Raw genomic sequence first — 26,497 nt, forward strand, 5'->3', positions numbered from 1 at the left:
CAGTGTCCAGCATGTAAACCTACCACCCATCTTAATTGATCTCAGAATGTAATCTAACTCTTACATGAAAATATTTCCTTTAAGTTAGTGTTGGAAACACTGAAGATAGATCTTTCTTGTGGCTCTGGGTCTCCAGTCTTCTTGTCCATGTTACAAGTTGTGACATCACATGATGGGAAGTGTGGGGTTGTGTGGGGTCAGAACATGACAACTGAAGCTGTTCATGGAGCTGAATATTCAACTTTGTGTGGGACATCACTGTATAATAGTAACAGTATTTCAGAGAATGCCATAAAACCCAAAATGATTGGTGCAGAGTCTAGTTAATACTATACTAGTTATGAAGTTAGAATAAATTTAAGACAGCATCAGACAAAATCATGGTATAGTTATGGACCTAATAATATACTTTATTAACAATGTAACTCAGGCAGTCTAGTTATATTCAACAGATACACCTACTTTATTTGCAGTAAATATTAATGAGACAGTACAGTTGGATTCTGTCAGTTCAGTTCACTGGTTTATTTTGCCCACATGATTGCATAGCATTTTGTTTGATGTCTGCTGGAGGTATAGCTCTGTTGTGCTGCATTGCTTCAAAATAAAATACATAGGAAAACGTTAATATTATAATCATCATTCCAACAGTTATAACAAAATGTTCATTTTGGTTATAAGATGCAAAAAATCCATCACTTAAATAATAACTGTTGTCACCTTTGGAAAAATAATCTCTGCTGTTTAAGGTTATGGTTAAGGTCCAACAGGTAACTGAATAAATCTGATCCTTACTGTATCTTTAACCAAAGAAATAGGTCAGTAAATAATAGAACTTAATCATCAGACAAACAGAAATACTGACAGAATTTAGATTTCAGTCTGTGTCTATAAATGGAATTATTGAGTGGCAGCAGTAGACTGGAAGAATCTGATGTCAGTTATATCACCTGCACACAGAAACTTACCCTCTCTTCTTGTGTGTAAATAATTTTTAATTTCTTTGAAGTTACATAAAATCAAGTTATTTTGATAACAAAAAGTTAAAAGATATTGTAATACCCAAGCATACATTATTGAATATAAAACATATCTGTTGTCCTTTAAAAAGTTGAAAATGAAGTTTTTAGACAGTATCAGCTTGTGTATTATGTTCCATGTGATGTTACTGCTTAAGATTATACTATTTTTCTTAAGATTTTTGCAGACATCTTGTTATTTATCTCCTTCCATAATCATTCAAAGATTACTATATACATCTGGTTGTGAAGCACCTTATACTGTTGCATGATGCAAACAGCCATGCAAAAGTGTGAATAATAAATGTGCAATAAAATTTTGTAGCTAGAAAAAATCAAGTAGCAGCATTCTTAGAAAATGGCTATTTGTTTATTTTTTTCAAATTTGGTGTGAATTTGTTAACAGTGTTTCGTGTTAATGTATGAAATTGCTTCGGTAAAGAGGCAATGGAAATTTATTTATTTATTTATGGGGATATTCCAAAGGCCATCAGTCTGATCATCATCATCTCTACTCCACTAGATCCAGACCAGCTGCAGGGCCCACCCAGCCTCCTATTCGTTGGATAATGGAGGTTCTTTATCCTCCACCTCCCCCCCCCCNCAAGGTTAAGAATTCATGGAGCTATACCTCCACTCTCCTATGTGTTTATGTATGGTACTTAATTAAACACAGGGTCAAAGTAAAATTGGTTATCAGTGCACTTAAGAGCTTGATCATTATTTAAAGGAAGATAAAGATCACTTTATGTTAAAAATTGACAAGACTCTGTTTGGGTTCTTCCATTTCATTATTAGCCTTTCATCATTCCACTCATTTTTAAGGACTTCATCATTCCTGGTAAACATTTATTTGTTGAGATGAAAGGCCACTAATTCAGTTTATTTGGTAAGTGGAGGGTTCTTTCTGTAATAAAATTCTAAAGAAAAAAATATTATATTGAAATCCCACTGTTGTTACTGTTGTATTTTTGTCTTTTTTGTGAATTATTGATCTTAATTTTACACTTTTTATCTTTGCCGTTGTGTATGGAAGCAAGTTCAATGATTAACAGATTTATTGTACTCTTAATTTATCTGAATAAACTTATATTTATTAAATTGAAGGCTGTGCATCCACACTACAAGTGATGAGGTTGTCCCTATATTGCATCAGTCATTGAGTGAGTAGAGGTTGTAAGTCTCTTCTTAATAGTTTTCTTTTGTTCTCTCTCCAACCTTCCCCAGCCCCTTGAAGCACACTTTTTAAGAAGAACGTCCATATTAGTAATGCACTGTCTGTTCTGTATATCACTTTGAGAATAAGCTAACATATCAATTATACAGACTTTAATTTTTCTTAAGGGTGTTAGGTGCTGCAACAGGGTAGATTTAATTGTTCGTTATAGTAATGTCAGTGTCCCGCATATCATCTCTTATGACCCTGTTGAAAGACAGGATCCTACACTACCACAGTAGTGAAGCTGAAGAAAACTAATTTCCAGTATTCTTGAAAAGTTGGCAGTGTATAGTAAAATGTTGCAAAATTTGTAGAATACACATTTTGTAAATAAAAATCTTTTCTTAAAAAACTTGGCACTTCCCATTCATCTTTAAAATATTTTTCCTTATGAGTTCAGCATTTTGATCATATTTTGTGTCTAATACTATTTTCTTCCACACCACACCACAATTTGAATACATAGACACATATTCAAGAACAAATTTGAGGAAATATCTGTCTATATCTTCAAATTGTATAAAGTAAACCCAATTTTTCCATTGATTCGCACATTATGAGGGGAGATCCATATGTATGGAATCCTTTTTTTTTTTTTAGTCCACAGTTATAATAAATTCAAAGTGTTGTGCCTATTGTAAATAATAATAGGTACACAAAAGTAAACTCATTAGGCTGTACAAATTTAAAGTTTACTTTAAACTGCACAGTCTGAAACAAGCTGAGAATACTAACTACACATGAGCTTCCCACCGCGGCGGCCTGTGTTCAAACCCGGGTCTGGTCAAGTGGGATTTGTGGTGGACAAAGTGGCGCTGGGGAAGTTTTTCTCCGAGAACTTCAGTTTCCCCTGCCAATCTTCATTCCACCAAATTCTCAATCATCATAATCACCTGGGGCAGGTACCATAGGCAAATCAGTGGCCGACGTACAGAGTGGACCCAGCTGGACTCAACCCCCACTATGTAAAAAAAAAAAAAAACTACACATGAGCCATCCCTCTGCGTCAGTGATGTGCTTGGGCAGCTAATGCCCAGCCCTATATCCTGCTATGCCAGCAACATACAAGCAACTGCAATTGGCATTTAGCAACAAATTAGTTTTTCTTTCAGAAAATAGTTTCAGTTGAATTACTTGTAGTTTTGCATTTTAAATTAAAAAAAAGTTTTAATCATGAAAATTTAAACAATTCCATCTAGTGTGACTGGTGAAGATTTTTCTTATTTCAATTATTTATGCCCTTATATGTTTCGGTCTTCAGAGACCATCATCAGAGGGACACCTTTACATCAATACTGTTGGAAGTTACTATTACAATATATGTTCTGAGCGTTAAAATATATACATATAATATTAGTAATATACAATTGGGTATAAAATCTAAAGTCTTTACAACTACAGTGGCTCTGTTCCAATACATTAAAGTATTTGTAATTGGTTTCTTAAGATTTTATTGGAATTTATAAACCAAGTGGGTTCGTGTCATCCCTCTTATTATTTCTCTTGATGGGGCCGAACGTGTGCCGCCTTGTCGTTCTCGAGAAGGAGGTTCTTTGATGTTGTCCTGTATGTGTTTGTGGCACTGTGTTGTTTTTACTAGTTTAAATTTTCATGATATTCTTAGTGTGACAGACTAGAATGAAACAAATCAAAAAGTTTTAATGTTTATTACAAAGATGGTTTCATAAAGACAAATTTATGTTAGTCTCATAAATTTAATTATATTGTCTTATAATTTCTTAAAATTCCATAACCCAGATGTTGTAATGTAATTTGTCTTGAGAAATACGTTTTTCTCAGTCTCTGTACCAGCAACTGTAAAGAGCATATCAGGATATTTTCTGGGCCCTATCCATCATCCATCCTTGTCCAGCCCCATTTCTGGTACAGACACTGCCGATAGCAAATAGCTGTACTTCCCTGTATTGAATCTTATATTCTGTGGTAATTACGCACAAGAGGTATGTTTGCATGTGAGATTTAAGGCTGTCATAGCAGTGAATATTAAGATTATGATCATTTGGGATGTAATAAAGTCTAATCTGGTAGATGGGTACCAGTGTTTCAGAGGAATCTGCTGCTTCCATCTTCAGGATAGAATGGAGACAGATTTATCCAAAACAGTACTACTTTACTAAATTATATGGCGTTAGGTCCCTGAAGACCATACCCATAATATACTTGGGTAATCTTAGCTTTGGCAGTTACATTCATCGGCTGTATTTTGCATTATGTGTTGAAGACACCTACTTCACAGACCTGTCCTACGTCAAACTGGACAATACCAGTGACATGTATTTCATCAGTCTGTGTGATATCAAGGATAACGTATCATAACATGATACTGTGTTGGAAGGTGGGATAATTTATTTTATCCACTTAGGCCATTTGAATGCACTGAATGATGTTTGTATATGGGGAATATGAGATTCTCACTGTGGGGACTGTGAAGATTACCATCTTCCAGAATGTGACACCGTGTAGTTTGGTAGAAAGTTAGCATTGTTTCGGAGGAACGTGCTGCTTCAATTTTCATGATATATCTTCTGAGCTGAAGGTAGAGCCAACAGCTTCCTGCAAAACGTTGGTACCTGTCAACCAAACAATGCAGTGTTGCATCCCAGATGACGGTACTCATCAAAGTCTGTATAGCAACTCAACCAGGAAAAGAAGTTTTGTTAACTGTCATGAAGGTTTTAAATGTGGTTCTTCTGTAAAAATTAAAAAAAGAAAGACCAGAATTATGGATATTGTTATAAAATTAAAAATATGTCTATATTTTGCCTTGATATTGTTCATTTGGTAAATTAAATTATTGCTTTGTGTAATTCTCATACAGTAAGTATTGCCAGTGATCACAATATTGAGAAATATGAATTACATATGAATATTCTTTGTTTAGTTCTTGACTGTACTGAGTGAAAGAAATTTGTATGAATTTTACTTGCTTCGGTGTCATAAAGTATGTTTATTCATTCAGTACACATAACCTAGACTACATGTTATGTAGTTTGAACGCAGTTTGTGAAATTTGAGGTTCTCACGTCAATGACTTGGAAGATTGCTACCATCTGGAATGTGACATGCCACATACCACAACACAGTAATCTTTGAAAATGCAGTTGTCTCATGCTGCAGAATAATTATTGGTCAAGTTGAATCAGTATCAGTTTTATAAACTAGTGACAGTGTCAGCAGACTTCTCTTGCTTTAGTGAGGTGTATAATATTATGTGATAACAATAGCCTAAGAGCATGTGGAGGTTTGTATGATATGAATTTTATTACAACAAAACATTAAATTTTTCTTTATATACTTCATAGAGTTTGAGATAGAAATGGTGGCACAGTGTAAAGGCAGTTCAATGCCATGGAACCCCCTATTTAACATTCCTCAGTTTAAAATTTTCCTTCATTTAATGTTCAGTTTCAGTCATTAAAAGTCAATAATCTCAGTGTTAAACTACCGCCATTTAAGATTGTCTCGAGTTTATTGCTCAAATTCACTGTTCCCAGAAGAAATCTTAAATTCAGGTTTTATACTTAAGGACAATTTTTTTGATGATAGATAAGAAATATCTCAACCAGAAAAATGAATATTATGAACTTCTGCAATGTGTAACATCAGGTCAGTTACACAGGTGTTGAACATGTGGAAAAAATAATAGTCTACTTTTTATACAAAAAACATATTGCTTAAATCTGTGTTCACTTAAATAGAGAAATTCACAACTGCATATGAAACACTTGCATAATCATCTTTCATATACATCTGCAAAAGCTCTTTTTACAGCAAACTTATTAACGTAAAGAGTGTACAGTAAGGCACTGCCTACTTTTAAATATTTATAGAAATTGTAATTTGGAACCAGGTTTAATGAGTCAAACTGTAAACAATATATTATTTATAAGGTTTTATGCACAACACTTTAAAATTTCCATGTAGGTTCTTGTATTGTTAGCACATGTTGTTAGTCGAATTGGCACATTTGCTACTGATGACCACTGAATGTTTTCAGGAATGTTAACACTGGTTATTCTTTCCTCCAGTTCTTCCATGTTTCTTGCTTTTATGCAGTAAATTTATTCCTTGGCTCATGCCTACAAAAAGGTCCCAAAGGCCTTAAGTCTGGGCTCCATGGAGGACCTTCATGGATGTCATATATCTCAATATCCTCCCAAGGTAACATCATGCAACCATATACAGACATCATTTGAAAAATGCCCTATCCTGCATGAAATGAAACACAGTGATGTTTTTTAGCCAATGGCCATACCACGTTGAAAACACCGGTTCTTGTCTGATCACCGAAATTAAGCAACATTGGGCATGGTTAGTACTTGGATGGGTGGTCGCTTGGGAACACCACGTGCTGTTGGCACTTCATTTTTCATCATTCTTTTGGATAGTTGCTAGCCTCCCACCGTGGCGGCCCAGGTTGGATCCCGGGTCTGATCAAGTGGGATTTTTGGTGGACAAAGTGGCGCTGGGGCATGTTTTCTATGAGTACTTTTTCCCCTGCCAATCTTCATTCCACCAATTGTTCCACAATCCCCCTCACCTATCATCTGGGGCTGGTACAATAGGCCAGAAGTGGCCTCAGTACAAGGGACTTAGTCCCACCCCACTAGCAAAAAAAAATGTTTTCTAACTGACATATACTGTAATTCAGTCTTTTGTTATTAACTTCTGGTGGTCTTTCTTGATTGTTCATGCACTCAGTGTTCAGCCCACCACCACCTCTGAACTTTCACCAGTGCTCCTGAAACCTCATAATAGGCTGTGAGTTTGGCCCTCCTTGCATATTCAGACTGGAAGAAATTTCCATTTGAAAAATGAACATAGTAGTCTGTCATTTACAGTTTGATTCATTAAAAGTGGTTCTAAAGTAAAAATGTTTTATGATATTTAAAAATGGGTAGTCAGTTTTTTTTATTATTTTTTTATTGCTAGTGGGGTGGGACTAAGTCCTTTGTACTGCGGCCTCTTCTGGCCTATTGTACCAGGCTCAGATGATAGGTGAGGGTAATTGTGGAGCAATTGGTGGAATGAAGATTGGCAGGGGAAAAAGTACTCATAGAAAACATGCCCCAGCGCCACTTTGTCCACCAAAAATCCCACTTGATCAGACCCGGGATCCAACCTGGGCCGCCACGGTGGGAGGCTAGCAACTATCCAAAAGAATGATGAAAAATGAAGTGCCAACGGCACGTGGTGTTCCCAAGCTATGGCACAGCCATATGGGTAGTGAATTACTCTTCAACCTGTAGATTTAATAGCCACACATTATAGAGGTCCAGATTTATTGTTCAGTTAGAGTGGTTCTTCATGATATCAAAATTTTCTTGATAATATTTTCAGTTCACCATCTATGTCAGAAGTATGCAACCAAAGCGCATAACATTGCTAGTACTGATAACTTGTATAAAGAGAAACAGTCTTAAATGAAAGGTTCCACTTAGTAATCAGTAATGCCTCTTAAGAATGATGAAAGCCCCTTCTACTTTGGGTTTCTCTATCTTAGCGCCTCTTAGTGTTCTGTCACTCTCACATGTTGGAAAGGTATTCCTTGTAGATTATGGCAAAACAAAATATCAGTTTAAATTCTGATTCCCCACACCTCTTCCTTTTTCTTCTCCCCTGCTCCTAGCATCATTTCTATTTTATACAAGTAGTGGGCAGAAAGTTTGCAGTCTCTTCCATCTTTCTATGGTCTTTCCCTTTTTGATAACTGTTTCTCTCCTTCTGATGCCTTTTAGGACCTGGTTGAACTGTCTTGTTCTGGGTCATCTGATAGGTTCCTTTCCTTTAAATTCTAATTCTAGTGCCCTCCAAAATCCTTGTTCTTTCCTCAGCTGAGGCATTTTGGTCATTTCTCTTGTAAGTCTGTTAACCAGTTACAGATGCAGGCTTCTGTAAAAATATTATCCCCCCCACATCTCTTCTGCAGAATAAACTGAAACTACAAACATTCTGGCTTATGTCACAGTGTATTTGGTAGGACTATTTCTTGTCTGTTGATGCAAACTTTGAATGAGTAGCTTGATATTACTGGCTAGTTCAAGAATCATTGGTCGACCAGAATAAGCATTCTCACCTAATATTATACACCTTATTATGTGGTTGTGATTCGTGATGCAAAATAGTTATAGTTGTCACATTGCACTGTGGTGTTGTTCTGTTATTGTCTGGTAGATTGTGTTAATGTGCATGTGATGGGAAACAATTGAAATTGTAACAATGTTTAGAAAGATAGTTCTCAATCTCACTCAAGATTTGCTCATGTTTGTCATTTCTATGGGTTATGTTATGTTTTTTTTTTTATGTATGACTGAACGTTAAGATAACTTGGGCAAGACTTGAATCTGGATCACCTGATTACATGTCAGGTGCTCTTAATCTCTAAGTTGCCAGGCACACCTTTCTCTGTCTTCACTGGTTGATGATGAAACCTCTGGAGTTTGTGCCAGGATGGTTCAACCTCCTCTGATTCTCTTACACGGATGTGGGGCTGTATTGTTTGGAAGAGAACGAACTGTCTTTCCCTCCAATTTTATAGATAACTCAACTATAATCATCACAAGAATATCAGGAGTCTGGGTTAGCACCATCTACTTTTGAAAATATCTCATAAATGCATCTAAATTAGTTGTATGCTTTAAAAATATTAGTTTTCTTAAAGAAAGGCATGCTTGGCACCTTTAGTGTAATACATTTTTAAAAATATCTATTAAAACTTAAATTAGAGTGTTCATGGATGAAGTAAGGCGTGAACCATGCTAGTACTTTTATTATTAAGGAAGCTATTTAAATGTGTAGTGTTGTGTAATTTGAAAATTGAAGCTTCTCGCAAAATCTTATTATCTGTGAATGTTGTAATAATGAAGCTCTTTGACATAAATCGAGACAGTGTGAAGAAATGGATCATGTTGCAGTCAATGCTTGAAGAGAGATATTGCAGCTGTTGTCTTGTGTAATAAGTTTATTTGAAAATAGAGCAGAAATATGTGGTGGAAGAGAGAGGAATATTATGAGCCCTTACCATTTGTAACATTAACATAACGCAGATGTGCCTGACATAGGGAAATGATGATGCTTAGAGAGCAGTGCACCTGATGTGTATTCAGAGGACCCAGGTTGCTTCCTTCCCAGTCCCTACCATATTTTTGTCAACTTTAATTTTATATTAAGGCAATGCAGGATTACTGAGATGAACATAAGGTTCACAATGTAGCTACTGTCAAACTGTTCTCCCCAGCATGCAGCATAATATTATTTTTCAAATGATGCACTTTTATCATATTTCTAGCATACAGAATGATTTCATATTTTAGATACACTTTTATCATATTTCTCCAAATCACTAGAAATATTTGTAAGATTTGAGGCTTTCACGGCGGTGACTATGAAGAAAACAGTCTTCTGGGATTTGGCACCGTGTATATGTGGTGTTAACCGACGTTTCGGAGGAACGTATCGCCTCCATCTTCAGGGTAGAAGAAAAAGTATGAGAAATCTGCAAGCGACAAGACCGTGAGAACGGTAAAAGCAGACTGCAAGCGACAAGACCGTGAGAACGGTAAATTTACCGTTCTCACAGTCTTGTCGCTTGCAGATTTCTTATACTTTTTCTTCTACCCTGAAGATGGAGGCGATACGTTCCTCCGAAACCTCGGTTAACACCACATATACACAGTGCCAAATCCCAGAAGACTGCCTTCTTCACTAGAAATATTTGTTTAGTTTATGTCTGAGCTTAATTCTCTTGTTCCATTGGAAAAAATAACTTATTTGTTTAAATTGAAGAAAGGATATGCATGGCCTGAGGTTCTCACAGCAGTGGCTACAAAGAGTTCTTTCATCTATGATGTTATGCCATATAGTCTATTGAAAGAATAGTTAAATAAGTTATGCTTTCAAAATGTGGCTGAAATATTACTTCAGGAGGCTTAACAGTAACGTTATGTTTCTTGTAATATTTGAGGTTTATGTTTCTTCCTAAACAGAGGCAGAATTGTACAGAATAAATTGTTTATTAGGAAGTTTCACCAGTAATTTAGGAAGATATATCAAATGTCTGTTGCAGTGAAGTTATCTGTATAGGTAACACTTTCAATGGATCTTGTTTGTTATGTGTTTTCAAGGTTAGTGAATTCTACACCTGGTATTCGTGCATTGCCACTTATTTTACTCAAGTTTTCTGCCTGTTTTATTACCATACGTTTTAAACAGCATGTCACCAATATTGAAGATTTAGAATTCTCCTGCCATAACTGATAAAACAGGATTGCATGTTGGGGATGGTTGCTTCAAAACTGTAACAGGCGCAATATAATCTTGTGTGAATTTATCCTATTATTCGTGTTGACCCCTAATTTCAAAATTCTGTCAGTTAACGAACTTCACATGTCACTGACCTGAAGAAATTATCAGCTTTTAAGAAACCCAAAGATTCATTGCCATGTTCACATAAATGTAGTAATGGTCTTTTCCTTCATCATTTCTTCTTCCTCACAGAGTTTGGATATTGTATTTCCCCACTCCAAAGTAAAGCACACTATCAGTGCTTCTATCTTTTCCTGCGTTTTCCACAGTCTCCTTGTGTGCAGCATCTGTATTGCATTGTTGCTGTGGGTAGACAGTATGCTGGCATGAATCGCACATGTTCCATTTCTGAAGGTATTTTCAAGTTTTATGTATCGTACTTTCTTCGTGACATTGCTGTCAACTGTTTCCCTTTTGGATGTGTCCAAATTTACACCTGTCATTATAATAAGTTGGAACCATAGGTCGTGGGTTCAAGTCCCGATGAGGTCATTGGATTTTTTCAGCTTACCAAATCCTTCCAGCCACACTATGGCCCAGGGGTTGACTCAGCCTCTAACAGAAACAAGTACCAGGAATTAATTAAATAATTTTCCTGGGGAGTAAAGCCCGGCCGGCACATAAGGCTGACAACCTTACCGCCATCTTTGAGCCGATTGTCTAGATAATGTGGGACCCTCAACGTCTCACAACCCTATGGGCCTCCACGGCCTGGTACAGGGATGGCTTTACTTTACTTTTTACTTTTACCATTAGTTGCACATTATTCTCAGTGTAGTACGTTTGGAGTATTCTCAGAGTACTCTCATTTGATTAGTATTTTACCCATTCTTTAATAATGGTTTATTCTTTTTTTTCTTGTCACTACTGCCCAGTTTAGGGATTGGAATCATTGATTGCACATGTCTTCCAGTCCTTATTCAGGAGAGCTGTAGGACTCCTTGGATGGAGGGTCAGATCATTGTTAGAAACGTATAGTGCCAAGAAAAGTAAGTCGTTTATCATTTTATGATTGAAAACGTGTATTTATTACCTAAAAGAAGAAGAGGTTAATTTATAATGCTTTCCCCTTAATTGACATAATTGACATACAGGGCAATAACACTTGTGTAACAAAGTTTGCAGTAATACCTGAAAGCAAAAGATGAATCAACCATTATTAATTGGTGATAAGTAACCAATTCATAAAAATATTATTAATCAATTAACAGTACTAGCAATACTCCAAATGTACTACAATCAAATTGAGGTGTGAATAAATTGTTGTCATTTATTATTACTTTAAATGATGTATATTTCCAGATAAATTTTTTCTAAAATTCTTTGATTCCTGTGACCATTACTTACCGTATCATTGGCAAGACAGCCCTTCTTGAGCCATATTGCATCTGGTTTTCACATTCTTGGATTTTGTGACAAATGTTTTTACAGACACCGGGTTCCCTTTTCATCACCTTCTACGACTTGCAAGGCTATAGTGAGGGTATTCTAACCTGTCTCCACATGGGGAGTGACCATCACTTGTCATCACAAAAAAAGACCATGTCCAAAATTCAAACATTCAACAGCGACCAACAAAGATATCATTTTATGGCATTACCAGAAACTGAAGGAACATACATAGCTTATGTGTCTAAAAAATCTTATAAAAGGAGGAATTCTAGATCACGTTCCTGTAGTTATATCAGTTGTTTCCTGTTCCTAAAACATGTAGGTACTATTGCAATTAATGTGCCATAACTGATTCCACAGAAGCAGTAGATCCCTACCGCAGTTGGTCACCACTGACAGAGGAAGGCTATGCAGAGAAACTTCGGTTATTGCGAGAAGCTGCTTCCATTCCCATGGAGCGATGGCGAGCTCCCACTGTCTTAGCGTGGCTTGAGATTGCACTTGGCATGCCCCAGTATGGTCCTCGTTGTGCTGAGAACGTTAAAAGCGGCAAGGTGAGCACAAATGCAAGGACTGACTGCTACTTAGAAGATCCCGTTTGCCTGTGGACACAGGCAATGAGTTGTATTAGTAGGTTTAAAATCAGCTCACCACTAAAGAGACTGAAATTTTACTTTGTGAAGTACAGTAAGTTTTTAATTTCTTATATAAAAGTTGTGTAATAGAACTCTGCTTCATGGGAGAGATGGAGTGATGTTACTGTGTGCTCAGGTGCTCTTAGAGCTGAGTGATGTGGAACTGGAAGTGGGGTTAGGCATCACGCACCCAATGCACCGGAAGAAACTGCGCTTGGCCATTGAGGAGCACAGGCATCCAGCATTGGTGCGGTATCCCTGCATTGCCCAGCTGGGTCACACCTGGGTGTCAAGTGAGTGGCTACCAGACCTTGGACTAGCTCAGGCAAGTGCCATGTTTAATGTCCATTTCGCTCAATCTGGCAGTAGTTACCAGACCTCGTACTAGCTCATGCAAGTGCCTTGTTTCATGGCTACTCCTCTTATCTGACAATAGTTACCAGACCTTGTACTAGCTCATGCAAGTGCCTTGTTTCATGGCTACTCCTCTTATCTGACAATAGTTACCAGACCTTGGACCACCTCAGACAAGTGCCATTTTTCATGGCCACTTCATTTATCTAGCAGTAGCTACCAGACTTCGGACTCAGGCAAGTGCCATATTTCACGGCCTTTTCACTTATTTAGCAGTGGTTAACAGACCTTGAACTAGGTCAAATATCTCAGTTTTAATAAATGATAAAAATCAGTTTAGGTTTGTTTTATGAAATTATTTGTGAAGCAACTCATTTTACTGTATTGACAAATTTGTCGAGCATGTAAGGAGCTCAAAAGTTAAAGAGTTAATAAATGGTCTGTGTGCTTGTTGTAGTGTGGCAGTACGTATGATGGCTGTGTTTGTTATGAATTTTATTGTGTAATAATGGAACTGTACTGATGATATGGCTTGCCAGTGTGTGTGGAATGGCAAGGTGTCAATTTGACAGTGGTTCTTCCATGGCCTATGTGTGTTGTCTTGACAACTTGTGCTGTCTGCGTGAGGCCTGATTATACATTTTATTGGAGCAAGGACGTATGATGTGTAGTCATCATGGATTTGTAATGTATGACATGTTTTATATCCAGCCCTACGGGGAGATGATTGGATCCATGAATTGAAAATAAACATAAATGTAAATGCAAATGTAGATCAGAGAAGAGCAATATTTCACCACTACTTAACTAGAACCATTAGCCTAATGTTGATGTACTTTTTCCAGTTTAACGTTCTGGCAGATTTATGTGTAATGAATTGGAAAGGAATGGTAGGAAGCAATCATCGTTAGGCCTAGTATACTTTTTCTGAAGTGGGGACACCATACCATAGTTGGTTTAGGCACTATGCTACAAGCCAGAAGGTTGTGGGTTCAAATCCTGGTAAGGTTATTGGATTTTTCAATTCGCCTAATCCTTCCAGCTGCACTGTAATCTTGGGGTCGACTCAGCCTCTTGCAGAAATGAGTACAGGAATCTTCCTGGGAGTAAAGGGTGGCTGGCGTGTAAAGCTGACAACCTCACTGCCATCTGTGAGCCTATTATCTGGAAAATATAGGAGCCTCAACGTCTCCAACCCCTATGGACCTCCACGGCCTGTTACGGGGATAGTTTTTTAACATTTTTTCCTTTAAGTCTTGCAGTTTTTGCGACATTAAACAGAGAGAAGAAATCATATAAGAACTGTTACATTATGCACACTTTTCCTGCCTTACTTACTTATTAAATTATATGTGTGGAAGTGTTGCTACACTTTATGATTAATAATTCCACTTTCAGAGATTGGCTATGGGTCCGTCTTTATGTAAGACATTTTCCTTGCTCCCATCCCATTTTATAGCCTGCACTCACAGCAGTCATGTTCCTGCTGTGTTCTCACTGAGTTGCCAGATAATGTGTAACGTTCTCATGTTCTGCTCTGTGTAGTATTCAGAGAATTTTGCCACCAATATGGTGGATGCAAGGATGCTGGACCATCTTAGCAAGAAGGAGCTAGAAAAGTTCCTTGGAGTCACAAGGAAGTTCCATCAGGCATCGGTGGTACACGGCATCCACCTACTGCGCATGATGAAGTATGACCGACAGGTGAGTTCAGGGTTTTGTTGTTTTACTGGTTTTTCATAACACCACTTCAGTAAGAGAAATCTCATAGAAGGATAAGCTGCAGAAACTAAACAAACAAACCTGTACCCTTGTGTGGGTTCCTACTTAAGTTGTCACTTGTTATGCGTCTGTTACTCTTGATCCTAACTGTAGGCTGTCTCCATCTTCGGTATGGAAGTTACAAGAGCGTGTGATTATTGTTATCATATAGGTTGATGGTCCAACAGACCCAGGAAAATGAGAAAGGTAGGGGTCAGAGCCTGCTCCAGGCAATTAGAAACAGTGTATGGGAATCATAAAAAAAAAAGGCCCTTGTAAGGGTCACCATGTCCACCAAAAGCCATCAGCATATGGTGTCCCTAAGCTGTCCCCATTCAAGTGCTCACACCACACATTGTTGCTTAACTTCCTCTGCTGGGGTTAAGCCATGTTGGAAAAGGCAGGTCAGGTCTTTGTTCATCAGGGGTGGGTTACACTGGGATTGGAAGGAAGGGAAGAGGGAATGGTGCATCGTGGAAGGATGATGGAAAGTTGGTAGGACATACACTTTTAGAGAAATACTCTGTTGTTTTAGGGCCCAAAGAGTAATCATCACTAGAAACTCCCATAGCCCCCCCCACCAACCACAACCATGGTATGACTCAGTGTAATACACCAACATGTNATTAAAAGATTTTCTTGAAAAAAGGAAAAAATAATATAACACTGTAAATATTGGTACAATGATGTCATGATTGCCATCAGAAATACTTGTCTAGCTTTATGCATAGAGAATCATCCACAGTATAAAAAGAATGCTTATGTAAATAATTTTTTAATGCTTTAACCCTCTGCCCCTCCTAATATCGAATTTACAAGTACCTTGCCCTTTTTCAGATAGTGAAATGTATTAAAGCCAGATTACACAGGCCTCTAGTTGTATACGCTTCCGCTATATGTGTTTTCACAAATTGACAGCTTTATTCCAGTATCACGAGGAGCACCAATAGCAGCTGCCAGACATGGCCAGTGAGTTGTGTGTGCGGTTCCCTTGATTGACCCCAACAGCCTGACTCACTTACCATTCCCTACTCCTTCACTGAATTTCAGATATATTGTCACATATAAGGGGGTACATGTGACGAATATTGGGTTCTAGATCAGAAGATTGGATTTATTGGCACTTCAGTTACAGTCTCTCTTAATTACAGTCAAGACAGCACTATCGCTGATTACACACTTTCCAGTTCACTGTTTGCACACGCACTGGGTTCTCAGTTTCCACTAGTCGTCTCCTGGCATTGGATTTTAACACAGGAACGATCACTTCAAATCACTATGAAGTCTTCTTTGACCCGGTTCCCAATCCTAATACTCTCTCTCAAATCCACTGTATGGCTGGAATCTCCTAGTCTGAATTTGCAACTCCACTGAAATCAGCTCTCTAGTATAATCTAATAATGAGCAGACTTGCATTATATTGCCTCTGCACAGACCAACACACAGAAAACACAGCTTCCTCTGTTGTGTGATGCCTCTGTTGGAGTTACAACATGATTGCCATCCGGCCAGTTCATTGGCACGCTGACTGCTGCCTAGCAAGAAGCTGTAACATTCATCCATTGAGAACACAGCTCCCATTATTTTGTGTTGGAACATGTTTACAGAGCTGTTGCCTAGCAATACGTCACAATATATAATCATTTTCATGTATACAACTGCCATTATAACGATAGCCACCTACATTATTTTCTGGGATGTGATGTCATGATAATAGGTAGGTTTGTAGAAAAGTTTCAGAGGATCCTGCTGTCTCCATCTTCAGGGCAGAAGAGCAACCCTTACAAACAAATAATGAAATTATTTGCCTGAAACAAAAAATAAATTAGGATATGTATTGACTGAAGTGAATGTCAGAGTTGATTCTAGAGGGTTCTGACAGTGGCGTTAACCTTGGGATTACTGAGTTTTTGGATTTAGTCCATCACCTGTTTTCTAAAGAACACTGATGAACACAACGTTTCAGAATCTGGATCTGTTTTCATCCTCAGATGAAGGGGTGGGAGACATCTACTCTGTTAGTCAATTAGAGAAAGCTAACCTCAATGGCTGGATTTAAGTTAATTGTTTTCTGTAAATTTCAATACAAAGTAAAAGACAGTAAAACCAATGGAATGATAAAAATTTTGAATCATATGGCCACTCTTTACTCTACGAAATACAGCTGTTGCATAACTTGGGAGGATATCTGTATTTAAGATATGCTGTATCACCAGAACTCATTGCTGTGTTTATTGTACAGTGTACATCAAGAATTACGTTTGGTTACATTTAATTTTGAATGATAGAAGTGCAGAATTTCAGAACTTTTAACCTTTGACTCTGTCCTGCAGGCTCTCGCTGTGCGAAGACATCAGTGTGAGAGCATTGATGCAGACCCTCTTGTGTGGACCAATCAGAGATTCATCAGATGGGCCCGAAACATTGACCTGGGTGAATATGCTGAGAATCTCAAAGGTAAGGAATTACTTGTGTAAAGTGATTCTTGCACACTGTGTTGTTGTCTGGAATGAAGACGCAAACATGTGATTTGATTGATATGACAATACAGGGCCGGTTTTTAAATTTGGTATAGAATTTATGCATGCAAGGGTACATTACTGAAGTGCTGCCCTAAGATGTCCCCACATTCCAATCTATGCCAAAAAACTGGCTATAGTGACTGAGGCTTCTCTTGGTTTTCTTCCATTCCTCCAGGCAAGTATCTCTTAAATAGGCCATGGCTACTTCCGTCCACATCCTTCCCAATTCATTATGGCTGAATCGTCCTACCATCTGAGGCTATATAACCTGAATTACTGTCATCAGCATTAAAAAAGTCCATAAATAATTAAATTAAAATTACTATCTTACGAGATGTGATGCCCAGAGATTTGGTGGAAGTTCACCGATGTTCACAGGAACATACTGCATGCATCTTCAGAGTTAAAGAGTAAGCCAAACAAGTAACCAGCATGAATCAAGTAACATAAATAAATGAACATATTATTATGCGATTGAGTGTGATTATATATGCTGTTTGGATTGATAATGGGATTTATTGAACACTTACGGATCCGACTACAAGTAACTATAACACTGTCGCTAATTCACACACTCAGCCGTTCACTACAGCATGTACTGGGTCTTCTCAGTCTGCTATGTCTTCACAAGTTTTCAGATAACGGCTTCCAACGGCAGACATTCCCCTTCCTCTGGGTTTCTGAACTGCACCCATGTGTCAGCCACCAGCTTCTAACAGCAGCAGCTAACAAGGACTGAACCACAGCAGTCCTCTAACTAACTCACTCACTCACTCACTAACCAACTCGCTCAACTCCACTGACTAAAACTCCCAGGCTGGCGGCCATCTCAAACCAACCTCCTATGCTTCACACTGCCGTCTCAAGACTCTAAGACCCTTCTTATGGCAACTGGCCCTTGTTATATAGCCTTGGCATGGACCACACAGAGAACACTGCCCCCATCAGCTCTTCCATTGTTGTGTGCTTGTCTGTTGTGGCCATTACCTAGTAATGGCCATTGTTTACAGAGCCATTACTTAGCAGCAGCTATTATATGACTGCTTAATTTGTGCTCGATGCCTAGCAACAGGTCTACATGCCACTCTGTATTCTACATTCCACTTCACAGCGATATGGACCTCTGTTGCCTGTGCTGAAGTATAAATAAAGTTGCCTTGGTGAGTAAGCTCCATGGGTTCATCATGCCAAATCCAATAGAACAGTTTGTGCTGACCTATACTGTGAGAGTACTGAGTAGAGCCCATTGGGTAGCGACTTTGACTTGAAGACACAGCCGGTATGGAATTCTGAAATGTCAGTATTGCATCCTAATGCCATTACGCGGGGACAGAATCTGCACTGACTGTGATCTACCATGAAAGGTGGAAGCCTTCTGGTTAAATTAGTTCATTGCCAGGCAGAGGATAAAGCAGTGGTATTTAATCCTTCAAAACTCCTAAAATGCACCGCACAGATGACTAATGCTTTCAGTGAATATGTTCAATTGCAGACAGTGGTGTACATGGGGCACTAGTCGTTCTGGAGCCATCATTCAATGGGGACACGATGGCAACAGCCTTGGGTATTCCACCGTCAAAGAACATTATACGACGTCATCTGGCAACAGAGCTGGAAGCTCTTGTTCTGCCGGCAAGGTATGTCATCTTCTGCCAGATGGAGGAATACCAAGCTGAGGTGAACAGGGCTGTCAATAACGTGAAGCACATCACCTCAAGATAAGCTCGGTGGTGCATTAAGATGCGTGTTTGATGAGGCTCTGAAAGTAACACATAATCTGTTTTATTTGGTCCATGTTTGCTTATCAGAGGTCAGTATCTTAGCATTTCCCTCCTTGCAGTTTTGATGCTGGCTTGTCTATAGCCCAGACACTTTCAGCAATTTATTAGTGATTGAATTATTTCGTGGTGCAGGAAAGCGTAACACCAAGCAGGTTGGTATATTTGGGATATCTTTTGTTCAGATCTCAGTGAGGACACTGGCTATCTTGGCTGAGGGTTTTTATGGTTTTTCTCAGTCCCTCCAGATAAAAGCCAAGATAGTACCTCAGTTAAATCATGGCTGCTTTCTTCCAAGTGGTTTCCAGTTTGTTATAACCTGTGATCATACCATTTGGCACTGTATAGTCTTATATACTGACAGTGTCATAAAATGAACAAGGAGCATAGGAAACTATCACTGTATGTTCATAGAATCATAGATATCAACACAATTTAGTGACAAGAAACTACATGCTCAAAATCTGTTCTGAAAAAGGAATATTTGGCTTGTCAGGGTATGTCACTATTCAGTCTAGGTCAGATGTGGTAATATGGACAAAACACTGGCAAATGATCGAATTCAGATATGGGAATGAATGTGTTTGGTCATGAAATGTGATGTTACAGTTACATCTGCTCATTTGTTCAGCGTCTTGTGTTCTTGTACCTGAAGTTGTTTAGTCCATCTGGGTAGAACTTTGTATAAGGATTGTCCAAGCAAGAGGCCTTGAATATTCAGGTTGAAAGTCTTCTGGAAGCTTTCCCCCAACTGATCCACATAGCCCAAATCTAAATGTTCACAGGATTTATATTAATCCATTTTGAGGCCAGGTTACATATATGTGATTCAAGTGTCAGCATTGTGTGAAATGTATTTTACCCATGAAAATCATATGGAAATTTTAGAAGGAAGGGGCTTTCCTATTAACGGAGGTGGAAGCTTTTGAATATATGGTTCACTCTGTAGGGTTTAAACCTGGGAAAACTGAGGTGCCAAATAAACATGCTAACGTAGATTGAGATCTTGTATGTTATAACATTATGTTGCCTGGTCAGTGGCTACCAGTGTTTTGGAGGAACACCCTTCTTCCACCTTCTGGAAGTTACCTTTGTATGGAGATATTTTCATAGTAAAAGGCTGAAGCATTATGTTCATCCAAAACTTTGTTATCAGCCTACCAGACTACATGAAGTAATGACCTAGAAGGTTACAGTATAAAAGAATATAAATTTGTACTTTCAAGGCCTCATGCTGGGTAAGCAGTCCCATTGTATACTTAAAGTTCTGTCTCAGCTTAGACTGAAACAAAAGGAATCAAATAATTTAGAGTTTAAAAAGACATGTGTAACATCGCTTTTAGAAGTGGACACATTTTGTTGTGACTTCATGACAGATATATTTATGCTTAAATTAGAAATATATATGTATATATATAATCCATTCTTACACCAAAATTGAATAATACATTAGATTAGATTTATTAGAAGAAGTTAAGTGCTTCAGATAAACAATTTGTCATCCCAAATGTGAATGGTAAAGAGAATTTGTGCTAATTAGGTGTGCTGATGTACTTTCCATGAACTTAAGAAAAATAAATCCATATGCTTCCATTCTTGTAATTCTGGCAACAATTAGCAATTGTTAGGCCAGAGCACTTGCCAGGATGAGATCAAGGGTAACTAGTTACAGGAAGGTCAGAGAATGTCCCCAGGTATTGCAAATGCATGTCATTGTGACATCCCTTGTAAGCAACCCCAGCAACTGTACTCATCCAAAATAAGTACAGGCATTTGTCATGTTCTAATTAAAATAAATTCAGTTTAAGTTTATGCTTAACTTTTGGTTGCCATGTATTGTTTCGTTGCAGTGATGCATCACATGGTTCAGAATTGCAGTTTCTCAGAACTGATCTGTCCCCCCCCCAGTTTAAAATGAAGCTTCCAACCCCACCGTGCTATGTGATTTAGAACCCTGTATTCCTGGACGTTAAACTGTTAGCGCCCCCCCAAGTGAAACTGGTCATTACCCCCATTAAATAAAACTGGTAGATGATAAATCCTCCATTCCTGGACAATGTAGATTGATAAATGTTCAAAGTAAAATAAACAGCAATATGTTGATTTTAAAGGGTTTTGATGATTGTGTGTAACATTCATTCATTCATTCATTCATTCATTCGTTTACATCTAGAATTTCCATATATGGCTGGAAGATCAGTGGATATGAAAATAGTCAAAGACAACAGGACAAATCCCATCAATTATGTAAATAAAAACTAATTATACTTAATCCGTAACGATTATACATGTTACCGAAGACAAATCACAATGAGTAAATCATTAAAACAGTTATAGAATATATATGTAAAAGCATGCAACATATTATGTAATATGACACAAGACTAGAACAGTGAAACATAAAAGCATACTACTAGGCATCCAGTGCATAACAGACCAAGATCGTTAATTAATATCGAAGTTAAAATATTCCTCCAGTAAGTAAAATGAATTTAAGAGTAGAAATCTTTTTAGAGTAAATCTAAATTGTTTCGTATTATGAGCTAAGTTCTTTGTGCTAGAAGGAAGATTATTAAAAACTTTGATTCCAGAATAGTATGTTCCTTTTTGGAATATTGTTAAATTACATATTGGATGATGGAAATTGTTATTGTGTCTTGGTATTATTGCTATGAATCTCACAGTCAAATTTAAATTGTTCTGTGTTTTTAAGCATAAATAACGAGAGAAAATATTTACTGTGATTGGAGGGACAAAATTTTCAGTTTCTTAAACAATTCCCTGCAAGAGTCTCTACTTCTAGAATTAGTAATAATTCTAATTACCCTTTTCTGTAGTCTAAAAATATGAATACGATGGGGAGAATTGCCCAAAAAATTATACCATAAATCATAACAGAATGAAATTATGAGAAATAAATCATTCTTATTGTTTTCTGTGACATAAGGTTTAATGACCCTGATTGCATAACAGGCTGAACCTAATTTAGACATAAGCCAGTTGATATGTCCTTTCCATGTCAACATATTGTCGATAATTATTCCAAGAAAATTTGTAATAGTAGATTTAGCAATCTGATTGTTAGCATAGTCATTATGTATATCCCGTGGGTTTTTGGACTTTGTCCATCATCTGGTATTCTAAAGAATACAAAAGAACACAACGTTTTAGAATCCTGGTCTGTTTCTGTCCTTGGGTGAGGGGGGTGGGAGACACCAGTGACTGAGGTTAGCTGTTTCTCATGGACCCAACAAGGTAGGTTAGGTGAGGAGGAAATCAGATCCAGTTTCTTAAGAGTTGTGTTCTGTAGAATATCAGATGATGGACAAAGTCCAAAAACCCAGTAATCCTGAGTAGTATCATGTTAGCCATGGCTGGTTCTGGTTTTACAGTTTGACTTCCACATTAATTCTTTGTCTGTTTCCATGCTATGAATGAGTAACTCACCTAGAACCACTGTACGCTGCCCAGCTTCATTGCCTGTGTGTCACATCACTGTCACAGTATATTTGCGGGCTTGGTAAGCCGTGGTGGCCCTAGCATCACATTGTTTACAATATAAATTACTTTACTACCAAATTTGAAATATGTTGAATTTGGGGTTCTCACAGTAGCGGCTGTGAATATAACACCTCGCAGCCCAGTGAAAGTCAAACAGCGTTTCGGAGAAACATATCACTTCCATCTTCAGGGTCAAAACGTAATCCAAGCTTCATGTTAGTCTCTTGTTTGGCTTACTCTTCACCCCTGAAGATGTAGGTGGTATGTTCCACCAAAATATTGGTTGACTGTCACACATTACACAAGCTATATCTCAGAAGACAGAAAGTTTAAACCTGGCCTCCACCACCATAGTAGCAGGGTACTTAACTCTGGATGATAAACATTGTCAGTGAAAGTATACACCCCTTCTCCCATCCCCTGGACATTTCAAACATGTGTGAGTTCTTTTGCCAATGGAAATTGTAGCTGTGTTGCCATGGATATAAATGAATAAAAAATTATCATTTTCTTTCCTAAAATAAGTTTGGGATCAAAAGATCTCATTACAATGAAATGGAAGATGAGAAGTAAATATAAAATTCGCCAGAAAAATTTTTGAAAATTCGACTCTGTTACTGCATTAAAATATCGTTCATAGTTTTTGAATGGTTAAAATAGTTATGTTGCCGTCATCTGGTAACCTCCTCTCCTAGGCCACTTTTGAGAGCCTATATTATGTATCTTTTAGAGATTGGACATATTTGATTAGTGAGCCTAGAGAAGGAAACAGATCTTATTTATGTAAGCATATGTTGCAATTTTATATCATCTGCCTGGGGTTGTAGGGTTGACACAGTGAAGAATTGAGACCAGTTGTGGACAGGTGTCAAGGAAGTGAATTTCAACCGTGAAAATGTTCACACTATGAAATACTAAAGGTAATTATTGTTATATACTGCATTTCCAAGGTTAAATATTTCAGTATTGTATTACTGCCAACTCTTATGAACATGACAGCATTTAATTAGATCTGGTTCTTTTTTTCATAGATCTGCAGTTAAGAGTTTAGATGGGCAGAAAATAACTAAGAATCATACCATAGAATGTACCATATGCCCTCACATTGCTGATGTTTGGATTATGGAATTTTTTCCCTAATGGAAATTTTAAAACGTGAACATAAAATTCAAAATGTGGAACATAAATTTATCCTTACAGAGATATGAGAGAAATGTTTAATTTTCTAAAAGTGCTGAAAGACTAAAAAACAACAGAAACTAACTCCTAACAGGATATATAGTTATGTAGTTAATGGCTGCCAGGTATAGGTGCAAATGTCAGTGGCTGGTTGTGGGGATACTATATCCAAATTATTTTAGACTTTGCAATGAATTAACCCCCTCTTTAAGGTATGTAAGAAGAGGTTATCAAATTTCAAGTTTTTTAAGGTTATTTTTATATACTTATTATTTCTGAAGGGTAAAGGTGAATTTTTATTACATTTGTATACTGAAATATTATCCACATGACTGTATCTCCATGTACAACATGAGAATCATGGAAGACTGGGCTTTGCATTACAGAATTCCATGATACAGATACATTTTCAAGAATGCATCCCTTCCATAACACAAGGTCATGCTGTACTAGTATGTAATGTCATTATAATTTAGAGAGAGATACTGTAAACAGCATTTCAGTTTGATGCAGAATTCTGTATGTATGTTGAGACTCTGAAATATTGCCAACCCTCTCGCAATCTGGCATTTCTGAAACACAGAATTCATTTTCTGACAGCAGGGCAGTATTTACAGAAATAGTCATAATCTGAATACAAATAAAATTTCATAGTGTGAACATTATTATGATAAAAATAAGTCAATATTAAATTTTAGTGATGCAGAAACATGTTATTTACTGAAAATGTTAAAGACCAACTGTAGTTAATTCAATATTCAATGTGGAATAGTGAAACATATGTAGCTAATGTCATTGGAAAATTGTGAAACTTTGAAAATTTGTTAGCTCAGATTAAAATCATTTAAGGCTCAGTTAGTATTTCATTTGTTGGAATGTTTCTCTGCAGTAAGAGCTCTGTCTCTTGATGTGGCATCATATTTTGAAGTAAAGTATGACCATTTCCCTCCCACTCCTCAGGAATTCATCTCATTGTTTTCATCGTAATCGAGGTTCTGTTAGCTTCTGGAAATAATGTCTAGTTAGTTAGTTATTTAGAGAGGGTGGGTTTCCCCATGCACCACGACCAGTTTGATCTATTGTGCTTCCCTCTATGATATTCTACCAGTCTCTTTACCCTACCGATAAATGGTGCGTACCATCAGTCCCGCCAAGCAAGCGAGTTTGGCCACTTGCTTAGCGGTGTCTGTAATGCTTCCCCCATCTATCAGAGGCCTTAGAGGCTATTGTTGGGTGGGAAACGTCCTGGAATTTGGCTCAGTCATCCCCTTTGGGAATATGAGGTTCTTTTACGTGCCGTAAAGTTACGACACGGGACACACAGCTTAAAGTCCCTCCCAGAGGACTTGTTCCCTGAATTTTTCCGCCCTTAAAAATTCGACGACCTCCGCCGGGTATTTGAACCCGCGTACCACGAATCATGATGTGGGAACGTTACCTCTAGACTACGGAGGCCGCTAAATAATGTCTAAATTTTTCTTCTATAATTCAGGTATAATTATAAATTAAAGTTAAGTTTTAAAGAGTTCTGTCTTCTTGTCTCTGTTGCCACATATTCTGGCTGAAGTTAACTGAAGTTTTGAAGGAATATACTGCCTTCATCTTCAGGGTTGAAGAGTAACCCCACCAAACACAGTACTTACTCTTCTTGCAACAATGTAACCTCAGATCTTCATTCCATCTTACTATTAGTATTTAAAAGTAACTAATTCCATGGAACTGCATCGTTCTTGAGAAGCCATTAGTTGCTCAGCCACTCAAGAAATATCCAGAATTTTGTGGAACCCAAAGGTTCATTAATGTGTTAACAAGAGCTCGCTATTGGTTCCTAACCTGATCTATATGAATCTAGTTCATACCCTCCCATTCTGTTTCTTTAAAATCCATTTTAGTATTATCTTCCCCCTAAGTGTAGGTTTTCCTAGTGGTCTCTTTCCTTGTGGCTTTCCCACCAAAACCCTATAAGCATTCCTCTGCGCCCCCATGCATGCTATATACCCTTTCCATCACATCTCCTCAATTTGATTGACCTACTAATATTTGATAAGGAGCACAAATTGTGAAGCTCCTTGTTATGCAATTTCCTTCAACCTCCTGATACTTTCTTCCTTCCTGGTATGTTCAAATATTCTCAGCAGCCTTTTCCCAAACACCTTCAGTCTGTATTCTTCCCTTAATGTGAGAGACTACGTTTCATACAGAAACAAACCAGCAAGTAAGATTATAGTTTTGTGTATTCTAATTTGTATGATTTTAGGTAACGGGTGAGAGAACAAAAGAATTTTGAACTGAATGATAGCAAGTACTGCTTGTGCTGCCTGAATTTAATCTCCATTTAATTTATTCATATGAAAAATTAAATTGTTTGCTCCATGTATTCAAACTGTCACATTTTCAAATATCTTTTGGTCCCTTTATGTTATGAGTTTGTCCTGTAGTCTGGTTCTGAGATATCAATATATATTTAGTAACTGAAACATTTTGTTTTATTTTCCAATGACATCAGCACAAAAAAAAAAGATCTGTAAATGCCCAAGTAGTTCAAAGAAAGATGGCTGTAGTTATCTAATGTGGGCATTACAAGAAAGAATAGTGTATAGCTGAGATTAATGTCTAAAAGATGTGCATACATTTCTGAGACTTGCTGTAAGTCCTCATTTAATATATGTATATAATAATATTGATACTAGATTACTTGAAGTTACTATCTTTAAGAGTGATTAAGTTATATAGCAACGAATATGTATTGTATACAAGACAGAAGAATATTGTACAGAAGTATTGTTGACTGTAGGTGCAGAGATACACAGAT

General features: G+C 37.5%; 1 protein-coding gene and 1 pseudogene across 2 annotated transcripts in view; both read left to right on the forward strand.

Moving 5' to 3' along the window:
• LOC111875021 (platelet binding protein GspB) overlaps positions 1 to 26,497 on the forward strand; it is a 187,115-nt gene that overhangs the window by 126,186 nt on the left and 34,432 nt on the right. For both annotated transcript variants that reach the window (XM_033755689.1, XM_033755691.1), the window contains exons 12-16: positions 12,316 to 12,509; positions 12,727 to 12,915; positions 14,490 to 14,648; positions 17,039 to 17,162; positions 18,720 to 18,864. In XM_033755689.1, coding sequence (XP_033611580.1) covers positions 12,316 to 12,509; positions 12,727 to 12,915; positions 14,490 to 14,648; positions 17,039 to 17,162; positions 18,720 to 18,864 — 811 coding nt within the window. The remainder of the gene's footprint in view (positions 1 to 12,315; positions 12,510 to 12,726; positions 12,916 to 14,489; positions 14,649 to 17,038; positions 17,163 to 18,719; positions 18,865 to 26,497) is intronic.
• Positions 6,501 to 6,619, forward strand: LOC111875033 (annotated as a pseudogene).

Source organism: Cryptotermes secundus, unplaced genomic scaffold, assembly GCF_002891405.2.
Source record: "Cryptotermes secundus unplaced genomic scaffold, Csec_1.0 scaffold1228, whole genome shotgun sequence".
NCBI lineage: Eukaryota > Metazoa > Arthropoda > Insecta > Blattodea > Kalotermitidae > Cryptotermes > Cryptotermes secundus.